Raw genomic sequence first — 15,465 nt, 5'->3', positions numbered from 1 at the left:
GAGAGTGGTGGGACCGTGTATGTTGCACTGGTCCAATTTGCAATAGACTATGGCAGTATAGCGTATGGTTCGGCAGCCCGCACCTCATTGGAAAGGCTAGATGTCATACAGGGGCAAGGACTCAGAATACGTAGTGGGGCGTTTCGGACCTCGCCAGTTACTGCACTACAGGTGGAGATGGGGATAGGCCATTGCAGATTAGGAGACCGCCGCTAGCAATGAATTATTGGGTCAACTTACAGGGACATGGGGAGACTTATCCTGGGAAAGGGATTTTACAGGCATGCTGGGAACATGAGCAAAGGCAGAACACAAGCTTTGGGTCGGGGGGGGGGGGGGGGTAATATCCAGGCGAAGGAGATGGAACTGTATGAAAGGGAGTTTAGTCCAACAGTAGCTATTCCTGTAAATCCACCATGGCTACTCCCACCTCCAGTAGTTTATCTGGAAGTGTTGGATTGACTACAGGAAGATAGGGAGGGTGTTGATCCATCCGGAGAGACTACAGGAAGATAGGGAGGTGTTGATCCATCTGGAGAGACTACAGAAAGAAAGGGAGGTGTTGATCCATCTGGAGAGACTACAGGAAGATAGGGAGGTGTTGATCCATCTGATTGGAGAGACTACAGAAAGATAAGGGGGTGTTGATCCATCTGATTGGAGAGACTACAGAAAGATAGGGAGGGTGTTGATCCATCTGATTGGTTTAAGAGATGTCTGGATACAGTCTATCAGGATTTTGTGGCCGTTTACACAGATGGTTAAAAAGATCCAAGGTTAGCATTTGTAGTGATGGAATGGGAGTTGGCAGTCAGGAAATGTATTACAGATCATCTGGCTATATACCATATATACAGTAGCAGGGCTGATGGATATACTGTTGGCCTTGCAGTAGTTGGAGGAAGTCAAGCCAGACAGAGTAGTTATTTGCTCTGATTCATGTGCAGTGTTGATGAGTCTCCAGTCCTTTAGCTCACGTAGCAGACAAGACCTGCTTTATGATGTACTACAAACCCATGGCAGGATTAGACAAATATACAGATCGGATTTACTTGGTTCCCAGCCCATGTGGGGGTGAAGGGAAACTGACTAAACAAGCACTTAGTAGTGGGATGTTGATGTTGTAGTTATAATTAGCAAGGCAGAGGTAAACCCTGATATGGACAGTTATGGTGCAGAAATGGCAGGAGCAATGGAATAGAGATACCAAGGGCAGGCATTTATTTCAAGTACAGAGGAAAGTCGGGAGAGGAGGACGAAAGGAAGGGACTGAAGAAAGGAAGACATTTTTTACAAGATTAAGGGTGGGACACAGCTGGTTGAATAAGACCTTACATGTGATAGGAAAGCATACAACAAGAAAGTGTGACTATTGCCAGGAAACAGAGACAGTGGAGCATGTACTGCTCCAGTGAGGGTGGGCAGTATCCGAGGGAAAGAGAGAGGCTGAGATCTAGTTTGAGGGAGAAGGGGATACAGGAAATTAGTTTGAAGAGTATATTGAGTAGAACGTCATTAGATATAGTCTGAAATATATATATTTTTTTTTTAAGAGCAACGGGGCTGCCAGGTAGGATTTAGTTTCCCCCTGTCACTAGCCCACACTCCAGTACAGTAGGTGGCGGTAATGCACCATAACGTTGGATGCCAACCGCTGATAAACCCCACTGAAGAAGAAGAAGGAAACGAATATCGGGACACATTGTCGCGGAACTGGAATTCATACATTGTATTGAGCACACTGTCTGTAACCACAACGCATTTTGATAAAGGTAATCAAGTTCGAATACATTGTGATACTTTGTAACTTTACCCCAACCTCGTAAACAATGTTGTATATTTTAATGCAGTTACTTCCAACAGGGGGCTACGACTCTTTACGGATAGCGTAGACATGGTCCGGTGTGGTGCGCTTCAAGTGTCTAAAGATAACTTTTAAAACCAATGTTATTTACTTATTTAATTTGTAAAGGTAGGCTAATGTGTAAGTAATTTGCTATAACGTGAATTTGCGTGTCATACTAAACTACTTTCTAGGTTATGTGCTTTAACTAATACCCTTAAGGCTTTCTCACAGAACGCAGCTGGACTCGTGAAGGAAGTTTGAATTAACTTAGGCTACAACACCTTCGCTTTATGTAGGCTAAATAATTATCCATAGCCTGGCCAATTCCATGCTGGTACTCCGTTCATGCTGCAAATACGGCTGTTTCACATTTCACACTCTTTTTCCAGTGGTTATTGTGTAATGTGTGTACAACCTTCCAGGCTGAATTTCTCAGACTTTTAAAAAACCCACATCGCCTGGAAGAAGCAGGATTTCAGTCCACCACCTGCGCATAAGGACAGGCTAGAGGCCATGGTGAGCTTCGGAAATGCAATTAAATATTATGTGTTGTAATTTTGCAGATTGACTGTAGTTTAGGATGATATATTACTTTAGTCTTACTTCAGACATTGCCAAAATCATACATACTAGCTTCTCTGAGAGTGTGATTATGCAAACCAAACCACAATGGGAATCAAGCGTGCTGATGCTAGAATCACAGTTGGTTAACCATGACATGCAATACTAAAGCAATTGTACACAAGAGGGTGTGTTAAATTACTACTTTTTTTTTGCACGCTGTGCTGCAGCTGTGCTGCAGTCATAGGTATGAGGCGGAGCCGAGTACCGTAGATCAGTTTTGAACAACCCCGTTGTAGAATCTTATTCTAAATGCATGTACACCTTAAATGTCTCAGTCTACAGTGGTGGATCTCAAGACAAAGGAGGAGAAGGATGCAGAGCTTGACAGACGGATCGAGGCTCTGCGCAAGAAGAATGAAGCTCTGGTCCGGAGGTACCAGGTGAGCTCCCAAAGGATCCGATTTATAGTTCTGGTGTAGCAGCATCTGGGTGGCTCAGTTGGTAGAGCATGGCACTTGCAATGTCAGGACCGTGGGCCTGATTTTCCCCGTTGGGGCCACCCATACGAGTGTGTATGCATGCCCTATAAGTTACTTTGGATAAAAGTGTCTGCTAAATAGTATAACCTATTGTATTATATTATTAGCTTATATCACACAGCTAAATTGATGGTCAAATGATCAAATGATGGTCATCAGTCTCTTTTCTGTTGACTCTCCCAGAATTAATGCATGATTTGTCAGGTTAGGGTGAGACACTGATGAGACGATCATCAGCCAACCTTTATTTTGTTATCTTTCCACAGGAAATAGAAGAGGACAAAAAGAAGGCGGAGCAGGAGGGTATTGCCGTGAAGACGCACCCGCCCAGGAAGGGCCGCCCTCACGATGGCCCACCAGAGGGAGACCGATGGAGGACAGAGAAAGAGAGCTTCACTGTCACCGTAGACCTCTCCAAACCTGCAGGGGTGAGATCAGGATGAGGGCTCTGTCTCAGCACATACTGTAGTACCAGGCTATATCAGACCAAGCTGACTAATGACCAAATCAGTCATGTTCATTAGGCACAAAAATTAGATATGGACTAGTTACTACCTGAACTTGTCCAATAAGAACACACAATTTCCATTTTAAAACTTTTTATTAAGTTTGTGCCAGCTGAACAAACATGATGTAAGAAGACCAAAAACATGACAGTGTCCACACTTAAACACTTGGCCTCGAGATAACCTCCTGAGCTCTGAAAGATGGCCTCTACCAGAACAAGTCTTATAGATGGGCGCCTGCAAAAGTCTATTTGCCCGCTCACATCCAATTTCCTGTCAGTCAAATCATACATTTCCCCCTGCTCTGGCAGCTTGATGAGATTAGGGATGCCTAATGGAGGACATTGACATGAGGTGGACCTGAGAGGGCCATATATCTTACAGCAGCTGGGTGAAGTTATGCTAGCTGAGTCTGGTACACCTGACACAGAGCAGGGAAGTGATGACGTACACCATGAACAGAGAGATGTTTTGTAAATCTGGTTCCAACTTTATAACCCTGCTTCGGCTTGATGATTATAAATCTATGTTCTGGTGGGTAAAAGTTATATAATTAAATTCTGCGTAGGTGGAGGTGAATGCAAATCCCTGGCTATGGTTTTGTCCCAAGTGGCACCCTATTCCCTTCATAGGCTCTGGTCAAAAGTAGTGCACTATGGGGGAATAGGGTGCAGTTTGGGTAGCGCCCTGTATTACTACCTGAAGGGGATGCTCTCAAGCCATTCCTGCTCTTGAAGGTAATTCCAGTACGTGCCACCTCCTATCAGACAGCATGTTTTTTTTAATCAGCCCCCGTGGAGAGACGGGCTGGAGTGCATTTTAATCAAAGCCTGTTGAGATCATGTCCGGTCCCAGATGGCCCCTACATCTGTGATCCACCCCACTCTTCACACACTAAAGGTCACTCATCCAGACAAGAAGGGACTTGTTTAGGGTGCTGTGGTATTGCCCTGAATGTACGTATGTATGCCATGGTTTTTCCGGTCTCTCAGTGGGATAAAGCGGACCTAATCAAAACGTATGTTCTCCCTGCAGGAGAAACGGGTGATCAATGACTGGAAACAAGGGCCACCGCGGGACTCTGAGGAGGTAGACTACCCCAGACCCCAAGGTGAAAGCCCCCCGCGGAGGGCTTTGCCCGGGCGGCTCAGCAGGGGTGGACAAAGACAGGGAGGATCACGGCAGGAGAGGAGAGAGCAACACCCTGACAGATCCCTAGCAGACTCACGCCAGTCCCATGACAGACCACCAAGAGAGGGGAGACCACCAAGAGAGGACAGGGGTCCAAGCATGGAGGGGCCAGGAGAGGGCCCCGGCCGCAGTGAACGTGCCCCACGCGGAGGAAGAAGAGGAAGGGGAGAAGGAGGAGGACCACTACATGGTAGTGACAGGAAGTCTAAGGTCTGTGAGCAAAACCATGTCAGCACTAACAAGCGAGGCAATGTTGCTGTAGATGTGCCAGGTTGAATAGTTTCAATAGCCTCAGGTTTTACCAGAGGTATAGTCTCCATAATGAAGGTTCGACCTTTTGGTTGTACAGCATATCTTTGTGATGATGATGTAGGTTACTTTGCAATGACATGAGTAACGGGGAAGATGAGTACATACTATAGTAATGGGAGAAAAAGACCAGATTTAGCTAAAACATATGGGTGTGAAATGAAGATAATTGGGATGGCATCACTTCTCTCTTTATTCTTTCTAAAATAGTGTGCCTCTGTTGTGCCTCTCTGTAGGAGTGGGAGGAGAAAAGGAGGCAGAACATTGAGACGATGAACGAGGAGATGGAGAAGATTGCAGAGTATGAAAGAGGACATAGGGTATGTACAGGATGCCATTTTGTAAAAATCCGATTACAATCGGATTATTTGGTGACAGTTCAGCGTTGAAGACGTGAAATAGATGGAGTGTAAGGTTGCTGTCTTTGGAATCCTTCTGCAGCCTGCCGAGGGAGACAAGCCCATCCGTAACTTCCTGGATGACCCGCGGCGCTCCGGCCCAGTCCCGGACATGGACCGCAAGGAGGGCAGCCGCCGACACGTTCGAAACTGGGGCGGTGTAGACTTTGACAACGTGAAGACGAGATCTGAGCTGGAGAAGGAGTGGACAGTGAGTGCTCTGTTCTGTTTTGTGGAAGGCATGATCGGTCAAATGTTCTGTGTGGTGTGTCTTTTGGTTGAAACGATTCCTTTATTGAAAATTAGAACAAGGTTTGATTTATCGGTTTATCATGTCTTTCCTTTCTCTCCTCTGCATCGTTATTAATTCCCTTATCTCTTAAATCGGGTTATCAATCGTGTTACTTTCCTTTCCCCTTCTCTATCTCTCTCATTCTCTCTCTCTCTCTCATTCTCTCTCTCACTCAGAGTCGGAGACCAGGAGGCCCTAAGGGCTCCATGGATATGACCATGTCTATGACGGGCCGGGAGCGTGCCGAGTACCTCCGCTGGAAGAAGGAGCGTGAGGAGATTGACGAGGAGCGTCTAGCCAGGCACAGGAACGCCACGGGCCAGTGGAGACGGGAATGGGACTCCCAGAAGACTGACTGCTTGTGAGTGACTGACTGGAGGAGGACCACTGACACACTGATCACACTTCGCTCACAAATGTCCTCTGAGACCGCCATGGCTTTATTCACAAAAATACCACAACAGCAGGCATTCAGTGAACCAAACCAGGCAGTGCATGCTGAATCCCCAAGATGACAAAACTGTATCAAAATATGAATTTACCAGATGCCACACTTTATGTTTTAGATGTTGTGTTCAATTTACTAGAAGAAAAAGAAACACACACCTATTTAGGCGAGGTGCTGGCTAGCGGAGTAGAAAACTTGAAAATAAAAGAGAGCCGCACACTCTAGGAGCTCAGATGCAAAAAATTGAATTACCAACGTTTCGACAGCCAAGCTGTCTTCATCGGGGTATTTACTGAACATCCTGAGATGCGGCCGAGAAAGAGAACCACAAGAGAACATATCTAAATAATAGTGGATTAACATGAACCACATTCAACATCCCCTCTTTAGTTCGTTCTTTCGCTGTAAGAGCGTGGAGGCAGTGTGAGATTAGGAGGTCCATACAGGTGCATGTTGGGGAGGCTTGGCTGGGGGCAGGGTTTTGAGTTTATTTGTATTTTGACAGGGACCGTGCACATTTTAATCAACGTTTCAGTGCCGGGTTTTAGCCAGCTGGCTAATTTTCAAACTCAGTCCCTGGGCAGGTTATTAAAAACGATTTCAATAATAACAGATCAACAATGAGCTGTGAGCACATGTAGAGCAACACATAGCAGACAGAGCAATAGCACAAAAAGCAACACAACAAAATGCATAAAAGCAACAGTGTTTCCACACCTCACAAACTACAAACAGATAACATGGACAGCGCGATACACAGCTAGGAATTATGTTCACAAGTCGGATTGTCCTTTAGCCATGTCTTTGTTTCTTGTGACTGTGCAATAGTCGTGGGGGTGGTGGCAGGGACGGGTTGACAGGTCCTGTGGTGATGCAGTGTGACAGGGTGAGGAGGTCTGACCCTGTGGTGCTTTCACAGGTTCAAGGAGGACCCAGCAGTGGCTGTGGAGGGCATGCTGCCAGCCCAGGGATGCAGAGGCAAGTCACCCCCCCCCCCAGACTCTGACAAGGCGTTGTTGGTTGCCACTGTTACAGACAAGGACGGCAGACTTTACTCAACTCTTTCTCCCTCTCTATCCCAAACAATCACATTCACCCATTTACAGCAGTGCTTACTCAAACAGATCTTCTGCTATCATAGTCACTACAAACCTTTCCATTAGGCACAGCACACTCTCATTGATGCTTTGGGAAGGTGATACCGAGTCAGCTGCATTTAACCCCTCAGGTGGCTGCCTTAATCGACACCACATTATCGGTGCCTGGGAAACAGTAGGTTAACTACCTTGCTCAGGGACAGAACGCCAGATTTTTACCTTCTCACCTCTGGGATTCGGTCCAGCAACCTTTTGGTTTTTGGTCCAACTCTCCTACCCGCCAGGCTACCTGCCGTCCCTGGAGCAACACTCTAATTTTAAGAACACTTTTATCTGAGCCACGTTAACATGGTGTATTGTCTGTGTATGGTGATGTTGTGGTTGCCCTGTGTGTAGTGATGTGAGTGACATCACTCTGTGTGTGTCCTCCCCACAGCCAGGAGGCGTGGCTCCCAACCACAGCCTCACGGCGGGGCCTCAGGTTAACCAATGGCATGGGACTGAATTTGTGTGTGTTCAGTGTGTCTCACCCCTCCTGTATTCTGCTGTGTGAGAGCCCTATGGGTCCTGGTCAAAAGTAGTTCACTATAAAGGGATTATGATGCCTTAAGAGCAGCACTGCTGTGTCAGTACTGGGGCTGACATTCATTTGTTTTCAAGGTCTTTAATCCTGTTCTTCCACCCCAACCCCTCTAATTTGAACTCTCCTCCTCCCTCGTCCTTCACTTCCACAGACGATGTGAAGGGTCCTCCCAAGGCGCCCACATTCGGAGACTTCCTGGGGCAGGGTAGAGGACCCAGGGAGGGGGGGAAGGGACGAGGACCAAGACAGAGCTACAGGTACAGCTCCTCCAAGGCTTTAGAACAACATCTGTGTTTTCTGCTTTCGTTCCTCACCATTCCAATGACCGGATCTCTTTGACAGCATGCACGATAACCGCTGGGAAAAGGAGGAGAAGGAGAAGGAAGACAAACCCAAGAAGGAGGAGAAGACTCAGAAGGAGGAACGGAAGCCAAAATCTCCCTCATCACAAAAGGTATGTCGTCTGCCACCACCATGCACTGGGATCTGTGTTTTGGCACATTATATATATAATCTAATAAATGCCATTTAGCAGACACTTATCCAAATCGGCTTAGTCATGCTTGTATACATTTTACGTATGGTTGGCCCCAGGCAACGAATCCATCACCTTGGCGGTACAAGAACCATGCTCTACCAGCCAGACAGGACAATGTATACCAGTGTTGATTTTGAACATGATCTCTTTACATGAACCACGTTAACAGGTGACTTGCCTGCTTCTTTCCCTCTTAGATGGAGAAGAGTGGTGATGCAGATGAGGATGAGTGGGAGGATGCCAGCGACGAAGAAGATGCGGACGGGGATGACGACTCCGAGGGAGACGATGAGGTGGAGGAGGAAGGGAAAGACGGGCAGTCCACAAAGGCACCTCGCCCAGAAACCACTGCATTGAAACCCGCCGCCACCTCACCCCTTCCCTCCACTCCCCCCTCCGCAACCAGTCCCAAAGACAAGTGCACCCCAAGGCCCAAAGTCTACATCCCCTCCCCACAGGAGGCTCAGAACTCCTCCGATGGCCTCAAACCCCTCAGTCCCTTTTCTCCCTTGGATGGCCACCAGCCGGTCAGAGACTGGGGGGAGGAGATGGAGATGCAGTCACCCCGGAGCAGTATGGGGGAAAGCCCCCCAAAACCCCCCAGCACTGATGAGGGCCCTGCCCAGGTTAAGGTCCAAGAAGACAGCCGCAACTCCAGCCCCAGTCCCAACGAGAAGAAGAGGGACAAACGAACAGGTACAGATATTTACATACTGGTTTGACCGTTGTATTATATTGCAAGATCATATCATACATTTGGCATACTGTTGAATGTGCTTCTATTTTATATCAGGATAAACCAGCAAAGTTGATCATAGGTTTCTTCATCCACACTCATATCTCCCCCCTCCCTCTATTGTTCTTTATATAATTCTCAGTTGTGGTCACTGCTGCACCACCAGAGGAGACTCTGATCCAGGAAAGAACTTCTGTATCATCATTAGATCCTGTCTCTACCCCCACTGACCCCTCAGAGAAAGAGGAGACCACAGCCATTCCACCAGCCCAGGAGACACCTGCTACCCCCACACAGGGTAACTATCACACTGCAAAGCAGACGTTTTTTAAAATCTCAATATCAAATAATTTCTAGGTAACAATTAAGTACCTAGAAATAAGTACCTGTGATTGTTTTCAATTAAAATGGCTAGCTTCTTGGCAAAGAGCAATTTCTCAAACAAGAATTTAGCTAGGACTGTCTGGCAGTGGTCTGAGTGGGGAGGGGAAAACTAGCTGTTATTAGTAGAAAGGTTTGGAACTTTCTTGTTGGTCTATTAACAAATTTAGCGCCTGGTGATGTCATCAAGAAGGCAAAAACTCCTTCCTACCAAACCAGGCTGACATTTTAGGCGGTCTTTTCAAACGGCTCTTGCACGAAAAGGGCAGTATCGTCATTTTCAACATTTCACAGCATTATTCCAACCTCATAGTGTGGAAATGTATATGTAACACAAGAATTTCACGTTTTTGACTGCACTGTGCCTTTAATACTAGAAGATCCTGTGAGGCTGAATTACACACAGAATAAAAATTCAGGCAAAGCAGTATTGTTTTGGGCGGCACTGTAGCCTAGTGGTTAGAGCATTGGACTATTAACCGGAAGGTTGCAAGTTCAAACCCCCGAGCTGACAAGGTACAAATCTGTCGTTCTGCCCCTGAACAGGCAGTTAACCCACTGTTCCTAGGGCATCATTGAAAATAAGAATTTGTTCTTAACTGACTTGCCTAGTTAAATAATGGTAAAACAAATTGTTACAAAACGTTTTATTTTTATGACGACCTGAAGGTGGTGGTAAAAATAGAGTGATATCTGACTCGTTCTTCCTTCCCTGAACCATCTGACCCAGATGAGGCCCCTGCCGCCGCTCCTATCCTGGAGGCTGACCAGGGCCTGTCTGAGCCGGCCACAGCCCCAGAGACGGCCCCAGACACCTCAGAGCAGCCATCTTCAGGTGCGGTTCACATCAATGACTTTGAGACTGGGTTTCTCTATAAAGTCTCTGACTCCCACCAAGCACTAACCACAAAACACAAACCAACCTACTTCCCTCTCTTAGCCTCCTTTTTTATATATGTTTCTTAATTCGCCGCTCACTGCTCTCCTGTGTGTCCTCTCCAGCTGTCTGTCTAAAGTTGGCTGGCATGACCCCACAACCAACGTCTATTGGGCACGATCAAGGCTTGTCTGTCGCTCACTGCATCACGCGGCATTTTCTGGCCAATGGGATCCCTCTCTTTCCTCAATCCTCTGAAACTCCTCAGCCTTGCCATTTCCTCCTGGGGAACTAAATGTACTAACCTCCACCCTCTTCACGATGGCTACAACACCTCACTGTGTGTACCCCTGCTGTTTTACCCTTTGAACACATTCCTTTGGGTTCTCCTTCTCATTTCCTTGTTTTACGGGTTAATGCATTTACTATACATGCTGCCCACCCTGTCCCCAACCTCAAATTAGCAAAATCGCATATTTTCTGTTTTTCATGGGTTTGTTAATCGCATGACTGACACATGGATGATTAGTGGCTTGAGAAGATTTAGAATCAAATTAGCTCTTCCATTAATTTCTCCTCGTCATGCTGTCTGCTTCTTAAATTGATGTCTGTTTGGCTAAGACGTATCACTAGGCCTGAAATGGAATGATGAAAATTGTGCTAACCAGAACCAGACACTCATTGGATGATAACAGAACATGTTTAAATGGCGCATTACTCATTTGAAACCACCAAACAAACATGTGTGTTTTATTGCCCTGTGTTTATGTATTTTGTCTCAATGTCATCAAAATGCATAATTTAGCCTTTCCTGTAGTCTCCACTTTGACATGCCAAGGAAGGTTGAATAGCACCTCTGTAAAGCTCTTCAACGACAAACACAAACGATTCCCATGTTTCTCACTTATTTGCTACATCCATTTTTGGATGTCTAAATTAATGATGTACAGTATACTCATTTGATTCTCGAAGAATATAACTCAAATGCCTCATGAACTTAGTTCAACTGTCGTACTGAACACCAAATATAAGCTTGTTAAAACTATCCTCTTGATATCATGGCTGGTCAGTCCTTGCATCCATAGCTCTGTCTATGAATTTTAGTGGTTACATTTCTCCAGGCCCCTCCCTTAGCTTTATTCCCAAACAGAAGCGGGGTGACCACTTTGTTATTGTTTCAATTAAGGATTCTAGCTTTAATGTTTTCAGAAACCATTTTATTGCTTTCTCATGAGCTTAGTTCAATTTTTTTTAAATATATATATATATATATATATATATATATATATATATATATATGGAACAGTACATTATAAAATGTGGCTAATTAGCACAGTGTAAAATGCACTCTAAATAATTTTTTAACGATGTGTAGGATAATGTGCATTCATTGCGCTCCCTTTGTCTCTGAGGGCAGAGTGCTAAGAATTAGCCCTGACATGCCTTTTTAGAAGTGGATCATTTATTTATGACTTTTTACATCAGTCGAGTTTGTCTGTAACAGCCCAGATGGTATATTTTTGGGATACACAGAACAAATTATTGAGCATTTCTGTGGTTGCTACAATGCACTGCACTTTGACAAGGCAGCTTAAATGCCCATTAAATTAACATTATGAAGGTGGGATTGTAGATGTTTAGTCGTGAGTACTAAATGTAGAATCCATCCCCCAACCCTTATGAGTGTTCTGTTGTAGACCGATTGCTTCAATGTGGATTTGTTGTTTTTTTTTTGTGTGAATTTGACCCCTTTTTCTCACCAATTTCGTGGTATCCAATTGTTTAGTAGCTACTATCTTGTCTCATCGCTACAACTCCCATACGAGCTCGGGAGAGACGAAGGTTGAAAGTCATGCGTCCTCCGATACACAACCCAACCAAGCCGCACTGCTTCTTAACACAGCGCGCACCCAACCCGGAAGCCAGCCGCTTCAATGTGTCGGAGGAAACACCGTGCACCTGGCAACCTTAGTTAGTGTGCACTGCGCCCGGCCCGCCACAGGAGTCACTGGTGCGCGATGAGACAAGGACATCCCTACCGGCCAAGCCCTCCCTAACCCGGACGACGCTAGGCCAATTGTGCGTCGCCCCACGGACCTCCCGGATGCGGCCGGTTACGACAGAGCCTGGGCGCGAACCCAGAGTCTCTGATGGCACTGCAGTACAGCGCCCTTAACCACTGCGCCACCCGGGAAGCCCAGATTTATGTTTTTGTAGGTTATTGCACCTTTGACGCCATGACTTCACATATGACGTGATTGACAGCTGTATCTCGGTATCACAACATACCGTTACGACTGTTTTTCTTATTGAAGCCCTGGCAGTGAAAACTCCCATATAGTCTGCAGAAGGCTCTTCTGAGTAGATAAATGTTTCCTTGTTGTCTAGTCCTTGTCATCATTATTAGGCGTCTCCTTACAACCTGGTAAGTGTGTTTCTCTGGTGGTAATCACCACAGCTAATGGCTGGGGTGCATCCCAAACAGCGTCCTTTTCCCTTGATGGTGCAATACTCTATAGGGCTCTGGTCACAAGTAGCGCACTAATAAAGGGAATAGGGTGCCATTTGGGACTCGACCGGTGTGTCTATGCTTTGGCTGAATGAAGACGCTCACTACACCAAATCCGATTAGTCTAGTGAGAGTGGAGATCGGTAAAGTACGGGAAGAAGAGGCACAATTAATGTTGAAAGGCTTTTATGAGGAAATTAGCCGCGGTCTGACCGACATGATGGTGTGGATGTAATGGAAACCCTTTTGAACTCTGAGCCTGATTGAATAAAACCACCTCTCTTCAAGTTCTTTGATGTTTATGAGACTAATATTGGTCCATGAGAGGACTGTTACCCAATCCCACATTGAATAGGCAATCAAATTATAATTTCAAAAAAGGCCTATTTGGCTGAGGACACATACTGTCAATGGTGAGTAGCTTGGGTTACGTTCATTTAAGCATATTCCATATATCGTAGTACTATAATATCATGTTTGAGCATAATATAAATGTTTGGACAACCATTGGTACTTATTTTTCCTGCTGAGAGCTAACACCAGTCTGGGGCCATACCATGCTGTCCCATGCATGTGGTGCTGTGTTGGAGACACAGAGGGCAGATTAATCCAGTTCGCAGCACAGTGACCCCCCCTCTCCTTCTCTGTTCTCTATCAACAGGCTGAGATCTGCTCTAGGAAACTGACTTTTCAGTACTAGCAGTTCACAGATGATGGAAGGATGAGGGGATAAAAGAATGACAAGAGGAAAGATAACTGGGCCTCGCGCACCATGACTGGAGCAGCCATCACAGACAACCTGGAGGGATGTGGTAGGGCAGGAGGCCTCCAAACCGCTCCCTCTCCTTAACAATCAGACCACGTAAGTTCTGTTCTGTTTGACTAGGAGCAGCACCTTGCATAGAACAGTGATACATACTGCCGTTCATTTGAGCCACGATGGTAAATGGCTTGGGTTTTATAGTAGCCAATCAAGATGTAACTGATGTCAAGTCAACAAAACCCTGACTTGTTTTTACCTTATTTTATATTTTGTTATTGTTTTGTGTGTGATTAACAAATCAAACTATTACATTTCGCAAAGACTGAAAAATATTAAATTCTCTTACCTCAATTTTTCAACCTTTAGCATTTTTTTAAACCACCTCTTTTGGAAGGTCAAAGAGACTTGTCCCCTTCAACATAGCTAAACTGGTAGTGTCCCAAATGTCATGATCTCTATATAGTGCACTTCTTTTGAGTCCTATGGGCCATGGTCAAAAGTAGTGCACTATAAAGGCTATAGGGTGCCATTTGCAATGCAAACCTCTTTGTGAAGTGTGCATGGATAAGGATTGGCTTAAAATGTAATACTTTTCAGTTGTATTTTGTCATGAAACTGATAATGTGAACAAATATAAGCCATGGCATTGAAAAATGTACATTCGTCTCCTGATAATGTAACAAAGTTGGTTTACATTTCAGACCCCAAGAGGAGAATAATTAAATGTTATTTGTTTATTTTTAAGTGGGGTACACTGTACTTAAATACAGGCATCATGTGATCCTGGCAATTATGTTTGTTGATAACCATGACAATCCAAAGCTTTCCTTTAATTTCTTATTTGCAATAGATCGCTAGTGGTGTTTCTAGTTTTAATTAAGAGGTATCAGAACATGTAGCTCAACAGACCAAGCTTTTGGTTAGATGTGTAATATTGTTGGCTTTTTTAGCCTACTCTTAGTCATGAACTCAAACTCTGGCTCACCTATAATGAACAGGAGCACAGATATTGAGCTATGCTTTAATTTTATTTCTCAAAGTAATAAGGTGAGATGAGAAGTCAAGAACCCAAGGAAATGCAGTATGTAGCCTATAGTATTTTGAGTTCAACAAAACATTCCAATGTTTTGTGTGGGGGGAAAAGGCATCTATTTTTGTCATTTGCATTAGTACATCCTCGTTTTCCGTTTCTGATGACTTAGTGATTGTATTATAAGCAACGAATTTACTGCAATTTATTCGTTTGAATATAAAACTGCGTTATTTGGGTTTGTTTTTGGAGTGGAATGTAACTGGCCTATCTAAACTATTTTGACCCGAAATCGAATATTTTTTTTTTCTTCTGTTCATCAGTTGATAAACATTATTTTTTTTATTTCCAAGATATTGACACTTCAATCAAGAAGGAGATTACAATTGATAGCTTTTTGATTTGTCAAGAAACTCATTGTTTCATATGCAACTGTCAAATTTTCAGCATGAAATGTATTCTGTTTTATTTTGCTTCTTAGTTTTCATATCAAATAAATGTATGGTGTTCCGGTCTCAATTATGTTTCTCGTGATTTACAATAAGTGCAACCTCAAACAGCAGACTGATATATTTTACGTCTCTTGTGCCTATTTGTAGGGATTATGTTTTTGCCAGTCGCACAAAGTGAATGGAGTGTCCAAGCTTTTAGTTTATGATTTTGCTCGAGCGAATATTTTTTTTGTGATGCTTTTATAGCTATTTCACCATCCACGAGACTATAATTATTAAATAAATATAACTAGATGTTTTATTTTTTAGATCAAACCTCATGGACGTAATTTTGATAGACGTCTGTGCGATAATCATAGGGACATGCACCGACCATATTTCTGAGACGTAGGCTAACTGTTAAACT

The 15,465-nt window shown here is 44.6% G+C and overlaps 1 protein-coding gene across 1 annotated transcript; it reads left to right on the top strand.

Annotated features, from left to right (window-relative positions):
* Window positions 1-1,670: 1,670 nt before the first annotated feature.
* LOC135552741 (coiled-coil domain-containing protein 9-like) lies at window positions 1,671-15,126 on the top strand. The gene is made up of 15 exons (XM_064984553.1): window positions 1,671-1,772; window positions 2,269-2,362; window positions 2,746-2,850; window positions 3,216-3,377; window positions 4,491-4,856; window positions 5,192-5,275; window positions 5,397-5,564; window positions 5,822-6,006; window positions 7,013-7,071; window positions 7,925-8,030; window positions 8,116-8,227; window positions 8,509-9,007; window positions 9,190-9,345; window positions 10,159-10,263; window positions 13,476-15,126. The coding sequence occupies exons 2-15, from the start codon at window positions 2,360-2,362 to the stop codon at window positions 13,478-13,480; spliced, it is 2,115 nt and encodes a 704-aa protein (XP_064840625.1). The 5' UTR covers window positions 1,671-1,772; window positions 2,269-2,359; the 3' UTR covers window positions 13,481-15,126.
* The last annotated feature ends 339 nt before the right edge of the window (window positions 15,127-15,465 follow it).

This window comes from Oncorhynchus masou, chromosome 13 (genome assembly GCF_036934945.1).
Source record: "Oncorhynchus masou masou isolate Uvic2021 chromosome 13, UVic_Omas_1.1, whole genome shotgun sequence".
In the NCBI taxonomy this organism is placed as follows: Eukaryota; Metazoa; Chordata; class Actinopteri; order Salmoniformes; family Salmonidae; genus Oncorhynchus; species Oncorhynchus masou.
This window is presented reverse-complemented; position numbering and strand designations above follow the sequence as displayed.